This window comes from Lepidothrix coronata, unplaced genomic scaffold (assembly GCF_001604755.1).
Source record: "Lepidothrix coronata isolate B3197 unplaced genomic scaffold, Lepidothrix_coronata-1.0 Scaffold25, whole genome shotgun sequence".
Classification (NCBI taxonomy): domain Eukaryota; kingdom Metazoa; phylum Chordata; class Aves; order Passeriformes; family Pipridae; genus Lepidothrix; species Lepidothrix coronata.
In genome coordinates this window covers 2,518,021-2,536,851 of record NW_016690205.1, presented here as the reverse complement: position 1 = coordinate 2,536,851, position 18,831 = coordinate 2,518,021, and the positions used below count along the sequence as shown (strand labels likewise).

Here is an 18,831-nt window from a genome sequence, read left to right as displayed (position 1 = left end):
CCCTGGGGCCCTCAGCGCTGAGGGGAACCCGCCGCCGCTGCCCGGGGGAAACATGGCGGCGGCGCCGCTTCCTGCGCGCGCCGCCCGCGCGCTGCCCGCAGCCAAGATGGCGGCGGGCGGCGTTTCCGGGCGGCCCGGGGCGCTGCCCTAAGGCGGGCGGGCACCGCGGGGATGGCGGCGGGCGGCGGCTCCCCGAGCATCGTGGAGTTCTTCGGCGGGGAGGATGGCTACCGCTGCGGATACTGCAGGAGCGACACCGGCAACCTCTCGCACGGTGCGGGCGGCGCGGGGAGCCGCGGGCGGGCCGGCCGGGTGCTGGCGGGGAAGGGGCGGCGGCGGGCGCGGGGCCGAGGGAGGGCGGCGGGGAAAGGCGGCGGCACCGCTGCCCGCCCCGCCCGGAGCTCCGAGCTCCTCTTACGGCCCAGTGCTTCCAGCTGGTCGTAAGAGAATTAAGCGGCAATTTCGTGTTGTTTTCCTGGGTTATTTCGGGGAAAGGAAGGAGGTGGAGAGATAAACTTTGCGCTTGTACAGTCGGAGAAAAACAGTTGCCTGCATCCCGAGATTTGTGTTGGGATTGGGGTTTTTACACGTAATGTGGCTGTTGAAGTCAGTAATCACGATATTAACGAATATGCCAAATCCTTGAAAGACATCTGCGTATACTCAGATTTGCAATAATCACAGAATCATAGGATGGTTTGAGTTGGAAAGGATCTTAAAGGTCACCCGGTCCCACCCCTTGCCATGGGCAGGGACACCTTCCACTATTCCAGGTTGCTCCAAGCCCCGTCCAACCTGGCCTTGGACACTTCCAGGGATGGGGCAGCCACAGCTTCTCTGGGCAACCTGTGCCAGGGCCTCCCTTCCCTCACCACCAAGAATTCCTTCCCAATATCCCGTCTAACCCTGCCCTCTGGCACTGGGAAGCCATTGCCCCTTGTCCTATCACTCCATCCCTTGTCCCAAGTCCTCTCCAGCTCTCCTGGAGCCCTTTTAGGCGCTGGAAGGGGCTCTAAGGTCTCCCTGGTGCCTTCTCTCCCAGCCCCAGCTGTCCCAGCCTGTCTCAATAGCAGAGCTGCTCCAGCCAGTTCCGCAGAACTTGCATTTTAAAGCCCAGCTGTGGTCGGTCAAGTGTTGCTGTGTTATTTATTTCAGGCATGTGGGCACATTCGATGACAGTTCAAGATTACCAGGATCTCATAGACAGAGGATGGCGAAGGTAAATCGAGAAAGAAAATACAAAGCCCTGTTGTCAGTTTAGATACAGCTTAGAGTCCACATTTAAAATTTAGATCTCTGAAAATAGTTAGCTAGTTTCCATTGGTAATTGCAATAAAACTATTTGTCCAGTACTCTGGGACTCTTTGTAACGTGACACTGTCGAACAGGAAAAGCTTTAATGATTTTGGAAGGATAACAATGTAGTGTAGCAGCAAAGAGCTGAAGAATTTGCTTCTCGACTTTTGTTACTCATCATGTAATACTTTGATATGATATTAATAAAAAAGGTTCTTCTTCCATTTATGTTTTGATATAAACAACAAAAAATCAATTCATATTTATTACTATTTTCAGGAGTGGAAAATATGTCTACAAACCTATTATGAATCAAACATGTTGTCCTCAATACACAATAAGGTAAGAAGCTCAAAATACGGTTGTGTAAGGGATTTGACCACTTCAAATTTGTTCCACCATTTCTGTTTATGGCTTGAAATACATCATATTTGGAAAGTTTATCTACTTTTAGTGATAGTTGGAATAGTAAATATGTACTGTTGGGTTTGTGCATAAGGACATCAACAGCTCTAGGATATTTTCCTGTAAAGAATCTTGTCTTTAACCCACAAACTGCCTTAGTAGCCCAAATAAGAGGGGCTTACACACACATTTTAGTGATTATAGTGATAAAAACACAAAACATGCCATGAGGACTGATGTTATGCAGTACAAGACAACATAAATTTCATTAAATCAAAAACGTTGATAAAATATTTGATCACTTAATATAGAAGAACTTCAGAGATAAATAGAAATTACATATGCAGTGTAATTTTTTTTAAGTGGCTCCTTAACATTTTCTTAAACTTTCACAAAAGAAATGTTCATAATTTTTAATTTTTTTAGGTGCCAGGCTTTGCATTTTCAGGCCTCCAAATCTCACAAGAAGGTTCTGAAGAAAATGCTGAAATTTCTTTCCAAAGGAGATGTTTCCAAAGTAGCGAGCGAAGGTAAGAAACTCGTAGTGTTCGAAAACCAGAGCTGATGTTTGGGAGGAGGATTAAATACCTTTTGTGTACAGACCCCTGGATGGGTTGTGTCTTTGCAGTGGGTTTTGAATCAAGAGCACTTCAGAAGCCCAGAGACCAAGTCGTGCAGGTGACTTGTGCTAATGAAGGTGTTCCCTTGCTTTTTCCATAGACCAGATTATTTTCCTAGGCACGTTCCTCCTTTCTAGCTGGGAGCTGTAGAGGATTAGACTCTGTTTTTACTTCTGCCATAAAACTGGCAATCTGGAGAGGATCAAGCAGAGTGGTTGGTGGCAGAGAAAAGGAAGAGCAAACAAAGAGGTTTTTTCCTGGTGATTGAACAGTCACACCTCATTTATCCAGCACCAAACCGAGCTATTCTCCATTGTGGTGGAACTTGTGTTGGTTCTGAACCATTATAATTTGCCCTTTTTTGTGTGTGTGTGGTATGCTAGGAGTTTTTTTTGGCTCTTTTTTGTTGTTTGATTGCAGCTATGGCCTGAGATCAGTTGACTGTCCTGTTTTAGTGGAGAGAATAAAACCGTTCCCAAAAATGAATTGGTGTTCATAATTCGGGGTCATAAAGGAAACTTTGTTTTCAGACTCTTACAAATACTTTATGTGTTTGAAAACACTTGTAAAATTGGAAATCAGTTACTTTAGTATTAATTGTAGTTGTGCAAAGTGTGAGCTGTGGTTACACAGAGAGAAATTCAGTCCTGCATGTTCTGATTGTCTGCAGAGGAGCCGATGGATTCCCACATAGAGGATGCGGTCGCCTGTGATTTTCCATACAAAAGTGAGTCTCAGGTCAGTCAGTCTGAACTGACTCCCTTGGGTGTGGATCACACTGAGAGTGTGCAGAATGAAGATAAGGACTCAGGGGAAACAAAAGAAGAGGTGAATGTGCAGAAGGTGGAGTCGGATTCTCTCCAGACCTGTGCAGCCAAGGACACACCAGTCCCTGGAGAACCATCACACTCGGCTAAAGTTGTTCATGCACCACCTAAGCCAGGTAATCACATTTCTGGTAGTCATTGGAGTATACTGCCATGATTTCACATCTTGTTGAAGTCCTTCTTTTATCTTGCCTAGTAAATCAATCATTGTTTTGTTTTACTCCCTGTGCTCCTCCCAGTTTATGGAACTACAGTGGGTGTTACTTGTTTTCTTAGTGTTTCCTGAAAGTTACATTGATTTTCATTATGTATTTTTTAAAATCTTATTTGCATTATATTTTTTTTAAATTATTTTTACTTTCAGTTAAGTTATGGTGAGTACATAACTACAGACAATAGTTTCCTGTAAGCTGTTTAGACTGCAGTCAGATAGGTCAACATGATAGAATCTCATCAGACATTGGGATCAGTTCCCAGTTCAGGATACTTTTGTGTGCAGAAGAAGATGTGCAGCCCAGCTTTCCCTTCCTTCTATGGGATGTGGTGACTCAGGCTTTATGTACCTTGAGATATGGCTCATGGATTCATAGAATATCTCAGGTTGAAAGGGACCCATAAAGATCATCTTGTCTAATTCCCTGATTATCCAAGCTGGATACAGTTTGCTGGTTTCTGAGTTAGGTCAAGGCTTAAGCTTGTTTCTTGTGCAGTGGTGGGAAACCAGTTTAAGACCCACAAAAAAGATCCCAGGTATTATTTTTATATTTCTTAATTTCTGTGGTTTATTTTGTCATATAAACTCTACTGTTTATACTATGCAAATAACTTAAGACTGCATTTTTCACACTTTGATAAAGTCTTTGCCACAGATCTAAGTAACATTGGAAATAAGTTTGGTGTATTGTGTTGTTATCTTGTGGGCTTAAAGAAAATCAGATAGCTCTCTGCTGATTAAAAAAAAACCCAGATTCTTCTGGTCCTCTATAAAGAATAACATTTTCTAGGTGAGCTTTTTCATCTGTTTGGGAGCTTTCCTTGTTTCAGATTTTGAGTAACTTTAGAGAAGAAGTATCACTAGAGGATTGGAAACTATGTAGGAATTTCTCCTTTTTGTCTTGCAGTGAACTTAATTTTACATTTCTGTAAGGAGATGCAGTAAGTACATACAAGAAGTAAAGCAATCTCTCTCATTTTACTTCTCTAGTTTTACTTCTCTCTCATTTTACACATTGCTACAGCTCTCATGTGCCAAAAACTGAAGTAAAAAAATGCTTATTCCTATCTACAGTTTTATGGGAAAGTCCATGGAATCTTGGAGGCATTTTAATATAACACTAAAAATTTTTAATATAATACTGATTTTAATAGTATGGTCACTCTCTTCAATATTGAAGTTATCACTCAGTCAAGCTTCTTTTATTATAATTTATCTTATTGATTTATTTGTTAGAATAAAAAGTTGTATTTATCTTCTTATCCTCACCTCTAATTTCTTAAGTAATAAATGAAAAACTTAGGCCTGTGTAAACTTCAGTTTGGAAGCAAACCAAGTGGCCGCTGACAGCAGGTGGCAGACTTGGGTAAAGATTAGGAGTGTAAACCTGCTATGAAAAAGGTGAGCTGAGGTCTTCAGTGAGGCTTAGAATAACCTCGGGTCAAACTTTAAACACGGGAAATGCAGATAAGAAATCTTGTAATATTGTAATGTGTTGCAGAAAAAAAGGGCTTACTTGTACAGAGGAGAAATATTCATTAGTGTGGTTCTTTCTGGAGGCTTTAAAGGAAATATAAAGTGAATAATAAATGCATCAGAAAGCTTATTTAATTTTTTAGAGCAGATGGTGTAACAGGTCAAATCCAGTTTAAAATTTTCCAGATAGAAAGATGTTTAGTTTTTATCTTGGAAAATGCAGACTTAGCCCGCAATAAGATTGTTTAATTGCATTTTTATTGCTTTATAAACAAAACAGGTCATTGTCCTGTAGGAATAATGCGCTGTTTCTGCACAGTTTCAGATAGAAAAGAAGGTTTGCTTATGTCTGTGTATGCACATTTATTGTTTTAAGAAGTTTTTCTTGCTAACTTACAGCTTGTAGAAGATGTGAGACACAAAACAGATCCCGATACAGATGAAGTGCTCGTTCTTCAAATGTATCGTGACTGTTTTAAATAAACTCTTCCTGTGACTCGTTTGCCTGAGGACAGGTCACATAGTATCCCTAATTCCCTCTTGTTTGTCCTTTTCTGGTGAATAATTTTAGCTCAATCATAAAATCTGCCAGAGCCATTGTAGGATGTCTGAGGCCAAAGGGATAGCAGCTCCTTTTCCAAGTCCCTGAGGCGCTGTGAACGTTTCAGCTGTCGTGGAGAAACCAAAACTGGAACTCCTGGATGAGCCACAAAGAGCTTCCCACTAACTTGCCCCAGGAGTACACTCAGAAAGTCTATAAATTCTCTATGGTAGGCATGTTAAAAAGAATACTTTACAGCATTGCCAGTACTTAAAATTATCCCAATATAAAGTATTTTTCCAATTTCCATGATGTTTCTGTTGGGAAGGAAAGATGCTTCAGGCAGCGGATCTGAGGGCTACAGGTCTTTCCAGGTGAAGTGACTCTGAACACACCAGTGAGCTTTCAAAATATCAGTGCTCTCACCATTTCCACTTTGCAGAAGGATCCCATTGTTCCCATTGTCCATAGGAAGGTCTGAAGTGGGTAGAGAACAGGAAATACGTGGGTAGAGAACAGGAAATACGTCAGTTTTGGCTAAAAAGTTACTGGTGGGGAGGAGGATGAAGGAAAGATTTATGTTTTCATACGAGTTCTGGAAAAAACAATTTCCACGTAATGTCCAGGCCTTCAGGAGAGTGAAGTGGGATAAGCCATAGTTACGTCTGAGTTTGGATTGTTTTTTGCTTCTTATAAATATTAGTGGACTTGGGAATGTGTCTTCTTCCCAATGCTTCAAATGAAACCGCCTTACCATTCAGGGTAGTTTAATTTTGAAAAGTATCCCAAAAGTTGCCAGCCTGTCTTTTGCAAATCAATGGATTTGGGGAGAAATATAATGGTATAAAACATTTCTTCAGCAGTTTGTAATAACATTTGTTACCATTTGGATTCTGTGAAAGATACATGACTGTATTTCCCTATATTAGTTTTCCCCGCTCTTCCTCACTTTTTAAAGTCTTTAATATGGGTCTTTTTTGTTTTCCAGCTCATCTGCCATCCTTTAAGTGCCTTTAGAGGGTAGCATGGGGACCAGCCTTTTTTTTTGATTGAAGAAAATTATATATAATTTTTCTAATACTGCCATTCTTCTGTCTTGACGTTTTATCTTACATTAGTGTCCTAATTATAAATCTAATTGGACCCCTTCATTGAGGAATTTGGACCACTCGAATTTTTATTTGTGCATGTCTCTGGATTTGTGTTGATTTAAAACTGAAGTTCTTGTAGTACTAGAGAGCAAATGGGTCAGGATGGGAAACTGGTTTGGCTTCTCTTTTTAGTAAATACCTTTTCACAAATAGAATGTTACAAATGGTTGATCTGTTCAAGACAGACTGACAGAAGTGGATGGATTAATTAAAACAGACAATCTGAATATAATTTTAAGCATAGATGTAGCACTAGTGTCAGTGGCACTGATGGCACTGGCACTGGCAGCATTTCTGCACAGTGCCCACAGATTCCAGGTGACAAAAAAGAAATCCTTTTTTTTGGGGTGTCTGTCTTCTACAGGAGTTTGTCCTGTAGCCACTCTGGCTTTGAATGTGGTAGAACAGTTCTCTGAGTTTGGTTGCGAGGTTTTGTTGGTTGTGTTTTTGACCTTTCAGTGTTTCAAGTTTTTAAATATATTCTTGGCTTTGGGGTGGAATCGTGGTCAAGGTGATCCCAGATTAAAGTGCTGCATTAAATAGCTGCAGCAGAATCGTTGCATTAGCTTGGCATCAGGTGTTGGGAGTTGTAAATGTAAAAGGCCACAGGTGAAATTAGTGCTGATTTTAGCCATCTCTTTTCAGTGATTGCATCAGAACTGCTTGCTTGTTGTTAACTGTGGTGTTTAATTCTTTGCCTGTGCCCTTGTAGGGAAAGGGGCTGATCTGAGCAAGCCACTGTGTCGAAAAGCAAAGGACATTCGGAAAGAGAGGAAACTACAGAAACTCCTCCAGAACCAGAAGTGCACCTTAGAAGGCTCTCAGCTTCCAGGGGGAGATCAAGCTTTCCTCTTGCAAAACTCTAAACCTAAAACAAACCAACCTAAAACCATTGAAGACTTTGTTCTTGTGTCTTTACCTGATGATGCACGACACAAATTAGAGGTAACGTCTTGTTCGCTGTTGTGGGAGGCAAATGAAGGAAAAGTCTGGTTAAGGAGTTTTTCAAATGCTTAGGTCTGTACCTTTGACCTTATGGAGTAGTTGTAGTTTAAATCTTGAAATATATGTGATACTGCATTATATATATATATATTATTTTATATAACTGTATATATATATATATGTAAAAAACATTATATATATAATTGTGTATATACATATATATATATGTAAAATGCAGCTGAGCTCTGTGTAGCCACAAGAGGGTACTCTTGCACTGTGCAGTCATTTCTAGCAGAAACCAGTGCAGTGACCAAAATAACTTGCAAATTGATTTCATACAGCGTGACTTGAAAATGAAAGACTTTGAATTAACCGAGTGTGGAATGATGAGAGAAATTCAACGTTTAGTTCTGGAGCATATAAATACTTAAAGTATCTATGCTAATGAAACCTGACAAGAGAGCAGTAACTTCATCAAATTAAACAGATACCAAGATAGCTGCTCTTTATGCACGTCTTTGAGGCGTGTTGATGTCTTTGAAAGCTGTAAAAGTGATGGTAGAAAAATTTGCTTAATATACTGCTTGCCACTGCATCTATTAGAGCCAGCAATCTGGAAGGTTCTGGGCCTTCTAACATTTGTTAATCATAAAAAGCCGTTTTTCTTTTTATTTTTCCTGTAAGCTGGAAAACTTAATCTGAATATGAGTATTTTCCTGATCATTTTCAGTGGTGGTACTGAAAATTAAAATACTTACATGACTAGAAGCCATGAAGTTGATCCATCTCATTAACTCTTCCCCATTTTCTCATGAGTTGTATAAAAGAAGCACGATGGCTTTATCTGAACACCTTCATTTATAAGAAGCAGGGAAAATCCAAGAGTTTTTTCCCAGTTTGTCTTTGCTCCTTCCTGTGGCTGTCAAGTGTGCTGTTTTGTTATATTGGGTTTTTTAATAGATCAGAACCAACTAACTATTTGTGAAAATAGGACCATTCTGAAAATTACACAGCTTTTGAAATTAATATGACTAAATATATTTGAGAAGACATGCACTGCTGCTCATGTAACAGCATTCTTCTGCTTAGGGGGAAATTGTTTTTACTTAGGAGAATTTTTAATTTATAAAGAATTTCTAAAATTATTTTTGTGTGTTTAAGAGTGATGATGGGAAGACTGATAACTGCTTATTACAGTTAACTCGTAATTGAGTATGGAAACACTGCTTCATCTTCTGCTTTCAATTTCAAAATATCAAGAAATCCCCTTGGGATTATTGCCATAAAAACAGTCTTTAGATGAGGAGCACAGAGTTGAGTCTTCCAAGTCTTTCAAGTGTTTCTTAGTGTAGTATGAAACTACAAATGGATATTCTAAGTAGTACAGGAAATCTCTTTAAAATGTTGATCTGTTGGTGTTATTTCCTGAAAAGTGTTTGTGTATTTCTTGTAGAGGCGTTTTAGTTACCTTAATTTGCAGTTTGAAAACCTCCTGTGTTATTCAGTGTAAATATAAAAGCCTTCAGCAGCCTAAATTGAGCAGAAGAATTAGAAGGCTGTTGGCTAATATTATCTGAATTGTGCTGACCCTTGTGCAGGAGGTTAAAATGTGTCTCTGTTGTGATGTTTGCATTATGTGTAAGTGTATAGTTACTGCGTGTATTGTAATAATAAATGTGTTTAACTTCTTCTGAAGGTGAGGGTGGTGAGATCATCTCCACCAAGTTCACAGTTCAAAGCCACATTTCAGGAGTCTTACCAGGTCTATAAACGTTACCAGATGGTTATTCACAAGGACCCACCTGATAAACCAACCATAAATCAGGTCAGAAGGCCAAATTAATTCTATGCAAAGCTTCCCCTCCATTTCATGTGTCTTGTTTCTTGGAGAAACAAATGTGGATTTTATATCCATTGTATATATTCAGGAGCATTTAAAATACTGTATCAAAGAAAATCAACATCCTGAAAGTGCAAACTCTTCTTTTTGTGAGAGCCACAAATATTTGGTCTTAGTTGCAGACTGAAAAGTTATGGATGTTCCATGGGGATGCTGTTGGGTAAGAGATGGAGAGGATGAGGCTCTGGGAGAGAGATATTTTGGGCCTTATAAATACAAATCTCATAAGAACTAAATCCAGCTGGGCACTCAGCCTGATAACTGGTCTTGTTGGCTTTGGTTTAAATGCTTCCATAAGGAGGAACTAATGTGACCAGGGCCAACACGTGAGCAAAAGTTTATCACACAAATTGTTGGTTTAAGGTTCACAGGAGTTGAATAATTCTCTTCACTTTCAATTTAAGCCTTTCAAAAAGTGATCTGTGCACTCCATCTAAATCACACATTTTTACTGCTTCTTGTAATGACCAGGTGGAGTGTAAGAGTGAACTGTCAGACATGTTACCTCTCTGATAGTATAAGGAAAAAAAAGTATATGTAGCCAGACTATGTTATTGCTGAACGAGAGAAATGAGTGATGTGACATTAAAAATAGTACATTTTAAAAGTCCTTGAGACTGTACAACGAAACTAAAATTTGTAGTTGATTTGTTAGATAGTAGGTCAATAAAAATAGATTGAATAGACTCCTGCTTTGGAGTGTTCTAGTGTTACACAGCTTTTATTGTTTAATGGAAGTATCAGCAGTCAGTTTAAGTTTGGTGTTAGTTGTCAGACTTTCTCCTCTAGGAGGTTTTAAAATAGAAAACTGACTTCAGAGGCTTTGAAGTGGATAGGAGGAGATCTTCCACTAGCCTTACCTTCAGAAGCAGATTATCTGATGATATGCACTCAAAATAGAATGCTTGTATTTCCCTTGCTCTGAAGGTGAGGTTAGTACCTGTCTCCTTTGAGGACCCCCAGTTCAAATCATCCTTCAACCAATCTGCCACTTTATTTGCCAAGTATCAGATGTCTGTACACAAGGACACACCTTCTGACTGTGGGGAGAATGAGGTACAGTTCACTGCATGCACCTTTCTGAAAGCATCTTTTTAAAATGCACAGTTAAATGGTGGGAAATGGTGTCTCTGAGGGTGATTTTAAATATTAAAATACTGCAATTTCCATTTGGGAGGGAAAGCACTGAGGTTTTCAGTAAGGTTCTGTTGCAGGCTTCAGCCCAGGGGTCACTGAGCTGAAGAGGGAGGGATTAAACATGATTTGTAAAGAGGTTGGGGACTGAGAGTTCCACTGGAAACAAGATGATGGTATCAAAATGTTTTTTTGATGATAAAATCATCTTCTGCCTTAAAGTTGTTTGGTACCTTTTCTACATTTCTCCTTAATTTTTTGTGGTCTTGCTTAATTTAACAGGTGGAGGTTTTAAAAATCTCACTTTGATTCCCATTGCACAGTGCTCAACTGGAACTAACCTTTGCAGTAGGAACAGTGCAAAAATATCTCCTCCAAATATTGATTGAGAGTACACTGCATATGGGTGCACCCTGCTCTTAAAATGGTGTTTACAGGAGGCTAATCCTAATCTAATAAATTAAAAAAATAATTAAAAATACTCCTGGGGTTCCAAACAAGCAGCAGTTCTCCATTTCTCTGGAAGGTGGCACAACTTCTTCATTAGCAGAGTTAATGAAATTGCAACCTCAGAGCTGTCATTTCTATCTATTTTCTATCTACTGCAGATGTAGAGCTTTAATATTGGTCAGCTCTCTAGCCAGGCTTTTCTGTTCTTGGGAGTGATACCTCACAAACTGTGGCTGTTTTCCAGGTAGAAGAGTAAAACCCGTAATAATTTTTGGCTTTAGTTCAAGACAGTGTAAGGAGAGATTTTTTTTTTTTTGTGAGATGTCTGTAATGCTACTCTGGAAAGCCATAAAATCCATTTCACTTTGTTTTGTAAAATAATAGGTCTCATAACAATAAGTAGTACTCTGTGCCCTTTTTATAATTACTGATATAAATGGGTTTAATTATAATAATGTGAAAATGGGACACATGCCAAGGTAGATTGAGCTATTTACTAGATTTGTACCAGGCATTACCTGGTCTGATTAGGGACTTGATTTTTCTGCTATGATGTCAGTTTTTCAGCCTGTTAAGGTGTAAAGTCTGTCATGGGAATTGCTGTTGAAGAAGAAGGGGATGGATTTCTGTTCACTGCTAACAGTGTAATGGATTTTTATCCCCTTTTTCCTTGTTACTAGCCATAGGTGTTTCCCTACATTATCCCATTTTTTTCTTAATTTATCTGGTATAAATTAAAGTTACCTGGAAATATTCTCACCCCTCTCAAAAACCTTTGGCCACTTGCTGCAGAAATTCAGCTTCAAATCTGATCTGGTTGTTTCTGTGCTATGGAGTGGAGTGAAGTACTGATATTACACAGAGTTGCTGGCACTTCAAAATATTTATGGCAGCGTGTTTTTATTGAATTGAATTGGTGTCCTGAGGAAAAACACAGCAAACAAATTTCTAATTAGAAGTTTCTTCATAATACTTGCTCTTAAAAAGAGTGCTGTGGAAGAATTGATTTTTCAGTTTTTCCCTGGGGGAAGCACAGAACTTTATTGAGCTGCAATGTAAGTGCATGGTCATCTGCTGCTTTAGGGATACGTGTATTCTTATCTTAAAATAGTTGGTGGAAAAATGAGAAGAATTAGGGGAAACCTCAGCAGATTGTGAAGTGGTAAGGTATAAATAGCTTCTGAACGAGGTAAATCGTGGAAAATAGGTGTATCTCTGCCTATTGGAGAAATTTATCCAAGGCTACTCTTGAATTAGTCAAGTTCCTGAACTGCTCATTTTTGGAAGCTACGAAAATATTCATGAAAAGAACCTGTTTTAATGTTTGTCCCATTCTTTGCATTTTTTCTGGGCCTTTATGAAGTGCTGTCTATGGCCCTTTATCTCAGGTCCAAAGTGACAGTTGTCACGTCCTGTTCCCAGGACTTTAAATAGCATTTGGTTATATTTCTGGGAGAAAATGTGTAGATTAATGTATGGAAGAATGATCTGAGACTAGGAAGAATGAACTTGTTATGTATTTTATATAATCCCAAGGGGCATAGACTGGCTCTTTGGAGGAGACCATTGGATTAAAGGAGTCTTAGTAATGGTTTGCCTTCTTACCTAAAGTCTTATCTGCAAATATTTTAATTCTTCCTCAGCAGCAAAAATACCTGTTTCTGGGTAGGAAATGCAGGGGAGGACCTTGCACAGCACAAGTCACCTGGAAGATGATCCAGGTCCACCCCAGCTTCAGGATGATTTATAAAGCATGTGGAGTTAGATAGGTAAATGTTTCAGGACATTTTGCCACCTGCCTCTCTTTTGTGTTTTATATGAAATGTCAGGATTTATTTCTTGATATTTAAATGATGGATACAGGTGTGGAGCTGTGGAGGTCTGGAGGCAAAGATTTGAGGTGAAATGAGTGCAGTCAAAACATTTTTTTTCTTGGCCTTTTCATCCCAAGAAGGAAATGTTTTGATCCCAGTGAAGTAATCAATGGATAGTTTGGGTAGAATAGTGGGAATCTCCAGCAGTTCTTCTTCATGAAGTATCATCTCACCAGAAGCATCACGTTTCTGAGCCAAGGTTGTCTTTTTTAAAATGCTTCTTGTAGTCAGTTATAGAGGCTGTCAGTGTATTTTGTACACAAACACGTATATATATATATAAAAACTCCTGGCTGCTTTAGTTCTTTGACTGTATTCAGTTACTGTGCTAAACAAAAAACCAGTGTCTGTCATTCCAGACTGAGTTTTACATATTACATATTGCCATGTAAAAATTTGGAATTAAGCGTTTTTTCTGTTCCTGCCTCTTCTCTAGAGAACTTAATGATTGATCTGTGTGGTGTAAAACACTGATAAAACACACCTAGTTAATTAAGGTGATTTTTAATCTTCAAGTCTTTTTACAGCAGTCTTTGTCTTTAAGAGACACTGCTGAAGTGTAGCTGAAACAAGCTATGTGGCAGCTACACAAGTTAGAAAACATTTCCATAAAAGATCATAAAAATTATGCAGTAGTTTCCAGAAAGAGCAAGAGTGAGCAGTTTATTGCTGTTTAGACCTCCTGAAACAAGCGTGGTATTGAACTTTTCACGAGCGTCTCGTAATGACAAACTCGTAGAAAAATAATATCTGTCTGTTCCCCTCTGTGAAAAGTAGCTGGACACTCTCTTTGCTTTGTGCTTAACTAAATATTTGTCTTGGAAGAAAAGAATTTCGCTGCACACAAAAGAGACACTGTTTGAAAAGGTGCAAAAAATTACCGAAATACGTACGGCGGGTTTTTTCTTTCCGAGGTTTTTTTTTTAATTGCCTCCCAGGAATCCACTTGAACTAATATAGAAGACTGAGGGAGTAGTCTGGGAAATACCAAGGAGCATGTTCTGATCACTTCCAAATTGGTGTCAGCAGCCAGTTGCAAACTTTTAGGTCTCTCTAACCTAGTTTCCTCTTTTGTTTTTTAGTGAGACAGTGCTTAAAAAAATCAATAGCCTTCGTGGTTATTTTTAACCTTCTGTAGCTTCCCTCAACAGCCCAACATTTTTATCATGCTCTTGAACGAGTTCTTTTATTATTTGGCTTGATGGCAGCCTTGGCAGAACATCTCACTGTGATAAACTTGCACTTCAGGTCTCTGGTAACACTGATTTAAAAATTTAGAACGAGTATTTCTATATCAGCCTGATGCCTTCTGTCATGGATTATAACTTGAAATGCCTAAAAGAGCTGAAGAATTTAGGCACCCAGACAGTGAATTTATTGTCCACAGTCATATCATTTCAGTTGAGATTCTTTTTGCATCACAGTTTATGTTGTTCTTCCTGATTTAGCCACTGAGTTTTTTATGCAAATCCATATAAAATTAAATAATCTTTACTGTAAGACTGATAGATCTCTGCTATATTGAGAGTGAATTTCTTCTGAGCAGACAAAGCCACAGTGACTTTTGTCATTCCATAAGGGAATTGAGATTGTTAGTCTGAAATGTAATTTCTGTCCCATCAGCAATTTTTTCCTTAGCACCATTCTTGTAGTGAAAACGACATTTGAGACATGCATTTAGTCTTTAGATCCCCTCTTTCCTTAAGTACAGTGTTTTGAAGGCTCTTTCTTCACATTCAGGTCTGTTTAACTCTCTGAAACTGTGGGTTTTTAGCATTCCTGTATTTTTGTAGGCAGTTGTTGAAAATACTAAATAGAGCCAGTCCCAGGATAAGTCTGATTCCTCTGCTGACTGAGCTCCACTATATTGCCCAGTTCAAGGGTGGTTTGGCACCATCTTTTCTTGTAAAGATGCTACTTTCTGTCCCATTTTCCTGATTTTTACAGAAAGTTTGAGAACTTTTGTAATTTTCCAGCTCAATTTCAATCTATTTTTCTAAATATCTTCCTTTTGTTGTTTGGTTTTTGTCTTTTTTTCCTTGGGAGGGGGTTGTTAGCAACCCTTATTGAAAGTTTGACTTATTTTTACCTTTTTTCACTGTGCAGATTTATGGTTAATACTGATTCTAATCTGGTTTTGGCTAAGGAAGATAAGGTTTGCATGAAGCCAAAAGAAGCTGGATAAAACAGGAATAACATTGGACCTGGGAAGAAGCTTCTAGAGCAGAAAACCCCAATTCTAGCTCTGTGTTTCCCTGCAGATCTAAAAGATTGCACTGCTTGTGAGGAAGAACTCCTGGGAGGATGCCAGTATCCCTCTAGGAAGAATGCCAAGTTTCAGGGCTCTTTTCTGTTGCTGGGTACAGGAACATTCATTTGGCCACTTAGAGTTGGGGGAAGCACTGTGTTGTCCTTGGAATTAGGGAGGGGAAGAGGGAATGAATTTGCCTACCACACGTGCAGGTGATGCACTGGATCTGTAGCTTGCATGACTTGTCATTGTTATTTTTTATTGTTGTTACGACCTTGGCACATTTATGAAAAATAAAGCAGAGAAAACCACGACCAAAAACCAAAAAGAAGAAAGGCCCAAATCCCATATCCATTCCTCACCCTTCTGTTCCCCAAGAAAAAGGGCAAATACTCAGTTTTCCTTGACAGCGAATTGCAAATATGAGCAAACTCTTTATCTTGTCAAGGGGAAAATGATAGATTTTTTTTGTGTGATAATTTTTTTCTGTGATGTCTTTGCACTGAAGACAGTTTTACAGTGCCTGATGACCCCTGAAAGCTGTGTTTTCCTGAGAAGGCCATGATGCCCTTGTGTGACATCACAGACCTTCACTTGCAGAAAGTCTCTGGGCCACCAGGTGAAACCCATTCCAGTTTAGCACCTGAATATCTTCCCACATTTGTAAAAGGAAGCAGGTGTTAACACTCTGGTTTTATTACCACTTTTTAAAGCTGGGCATGTGCTTTTACTCCAGCAAGTAGCTTTGGGTTGGACCCAACTCTCCATTTATTTTTCTGCCTTTTTTCTCCCTTTGATTTAATTCTCAGTGATGTGTTCATCTCTTAGTTTTATTAATTCTGTTTAAACTTACTCCCTGTTGTTGTGCTGATTCTTTCTGGCAGCTGTAATTAGTTTGCAGCAAAGTAAAAATGTTGTGGATTTCAGATATATTATAAAGCTTTTAAAAGGCTCAAGTTTATGTAAATCAGTTGGAAATTAAAATTAGAAAAACATGACTTTGTGAAAGGAATTTTAATTGTGCTTATGTGACATATTGAGTTATTTTACATGCAACATCAGCTTTTGGCTGTATTTCTTTCATGGTTTATTGAATAATTTTTAACTGTATTCAGAATAATCTTGCAGTGAGTTTGTTCATTTAGAAACTGAATCTTATGTTTTCTTCTTTTTTAAATAAGTGTATAGACTAAGTATATTCCTGAGTTATGATTTAAGTGCTGTGGATTTGGGGGTGGGAGGGGAGAGTAAGGGAAGATAACAACAGAGATCAGTGGATCTAAAATATTTATTATACTCTCCAGCTCTATGTGTGATTTAAATTCTTCCTTAAAAAGAAAATGAATAAACCCACAGCAATAAATTGTGGGTTTTTTTGGTGTTTCTTAATTGACATCTAGGGAAGATTCAGTGTCTTCTGAATTTTTTTGAGGATTTGATTAAGAAAACTGTTTAATAATATTTAATAATTTATAACAAGACTTGCAATGTTTTTTTTTTTCCCCTTAAGATTGTGATCCAAATTCAAGTGCAGTTGGAATTTTCTCCAAGCCAGCAGTACAGCTGTAACAGGATATAGTCCCCAGCAAGGGGAAGTTATGCTTAGGTGCACTTAAAAAGTCCCCCCTCACCCTCAAAGCCAAGGGATTGGACAGCAGGGCCTGGAGAATTGATAAAACTATCTGAAAAGTGTTGTGGGCACAGTTTTCTCACCATAGGGTTTAACTTGCACTATAAAGCTAAAGTTACAGATCAAGAACTACTGGGGGTCTTCTGACATGAAAATTAGTAACACATGGTTTATTTTTTCTGAAACCTGCACTTTCTAAAAGCATTGACTGGAGGGACTGATGCACTCAGAGTGTAGGAATTTGTAACTCTCTGCTCTTTTACTACAGGAAAATGACTCAAAAATTCAAATTTTTGATTACCTTTATAGGTAGTGCACAGTCCCCTGCCTGCACCAGCACTGTATGAAATTCAGTGCTATTCCATAAGGTCTATGTCCTAAGGTTTATTGTTCATCCAGAGATCAGCTGCTGCTGTGTTTGAGGGGGAAAGGTTTGAAAAGTGACTTCTGCCAAGTCCTGACTCTTTTACATCCCCAGATGCACTTGGTTAGAGACACAGCCCTGGAGGTTAAGGTTCTCTTCAGTTCGAGCTGCAGTGGGCCAGTTAACGTTTGCAGATCAACATCAGTGTCTACCAGAGGCTTCTTTTTATTTCTAAAATCTGCTTTGCAGCTCTTTCTGAAGAAAAGAGAAAGTTTCACTTCCTTAGGCTGTATGTGGAACTCTGTTCTAAGTCAGCAACTTACACTGTTGGTACTTTTTATTGTTGCCTGCCTTCCTCTCCGCCCCTTCCCTGGGTAAAATGGGATAAGTGACAAGCAACCACCCCTTTTTTTTTGTTTTGTATTCCCCTTTAATTAATTAATCCCAGAATTTAATAGAATCCTTAACAACAGGCAGGTTTTTGTAGGTGTCTCTATATATTCTCTTTATCAAACTTTTAATTAAACATTCCTGTTTACTATTACTTTGCAGTTTGTGAACTGCTGACTTATTAAATCACCCAGTTGATACCAGAGGGGGAATTAAACTGTGTAACACATATTAGTTATTTAACAAGGGAATGTTTTGGGGTTAAATACATACTAGAGTTTCATAACATGTTTAATGTGGAATCCATTAATAAGGAAGTATTTGTATCAAATAAGTAAATGGTAGTGAATAAATGTTATATTTTATTACTCTTAGAACCTTGGACAAGCCCCAGATCATTAAAATATTACCTTTTTGGTTGATTATCTACAGCACATCATTTTCTACTGAGTAAAAAAAATCTAGGTTTGAAATGCACTTTCAGGAGGTTGGTTTTTTTTTTTATCTTTTCCCTTCCTCTTCTCTAGACTTAAAATGGGCTTGCTTTTGATTTTGAATGTAAAGTGACTTAATTTATTTTAAGAATTAGGAGGGCCCTGGCCCTCATAATAGTGGTGGGGCAGGTACCAATGGAATCAATGGGAAAAGACTCTGTTGCAGGGAGTCAGAGAGAAGGGTAATGTGTGATTTAAAATAAAGGACACCAGAAACAGACCTGTATTACAGGGTGATAATTCTCTCACATCACATATTTAAAAACCATCTTCTATTTTATAGGAAAGGAAGTGCTTTGGATAGTTAATCATTATATCTATTTGTACTTCTAAACAGAATGTGAGAGTTTGTTTATGGAAATTTAATTTAAAATCTGATGATGCTTTTCAAAGATACGGTTTTTAAAGAGTGTATTTGACTATTAATCTATCTTATAGTACTGCTAATAGTTTTCTTTGTTCTTCTGCTTTGCATATTTGGACTGTCTTCTTGGGCACATGTTCCTGATGAATCCACCTCGCTGCAGTTCACACGATTCCTGTGTGATTCTCCTCTGGAGGTAGGTATTTGTTCTGAAATGAGTGTGTTTTTTCTCCTGCACTCTCTGTAGTCAGCCAACCATTCTGGTATTGGTGGGTGGCACAGAATTTCTGTCATCACCAACTGGTAAGGAAGATACTGCTGTGCTGCTGGGTAATAAGCTACCACTGAAGTTCACAGCACTGCACTGGAAGGCAGAAGCAGAAAGTGCTGTGTCTTTGCTGGGTTTTGATTTATTTCTGTGAAAAGGAAAAAAAATGTGTAACTTGCCAAACTTGTATTTGACTCCAGCCTGAGGTAAAAGTTGAGGAGAGATGCTGTTCTTTCA

At 38.7% G+C, this 18,831-nt stretch overlaps 1 protein-coding gene across 5 annotated transcripts in view; it reads left to right on the top strand.

The window, feature by feature from the left end:
* The window catches only part of ATE1 (arginyltransferase 1), a 75,165-nt gene that overhangs the window by 173 nt on the left and 56,161 nt on the right, over positions 1 to 18,831 (top strand). Inside the window, exons 1-8 of one of the 5 annotated variants that reach the window (XM_017809229.1) lie at positions 133 to 274; positions 1,156 to 1,219; positions 1,576 to 1,638; positions 2,128 to 2,231; positions 2,992 to 3,264; positions 7,243 to 7,475; positions 10,303 to 10,431; positions 18,490 to 18,522. In XM_017809229.1, the coding sequence (XP_017664718.1) occupies positions 172 to 274; positions 1,156 to 1,219; positions 1,576 to 1,638; positions 2,128 to 2,231; positions 2,992 to 3,264; positions 7,243 to 7,475; positions 10,303 to 10,431; positions 18,490 to 18,522 (1,002 nt within the window). In that variant the 5' untranslated portion in view covers positions 133 to 171. Of the gene's footprint in view, positions 1 to 132; positions 275 to 345; positions 441 to 1,155; positions 1,220 to 1,575; positions 1,639 to 2,127; positions 2,232 to 2,991; positions 3,265 to 7,242; positions 7,476 to 9,171; positions 9,301 to 10,302; positions 10,432 to 18,489; positions 18,523 to 18,831 lie in introns of those variants that run through there. The other 4 variants (XM_017809228.1, XM_017809231.1, XM_017809232.1 and 1 more) reach the window with 4 other exon arrangements.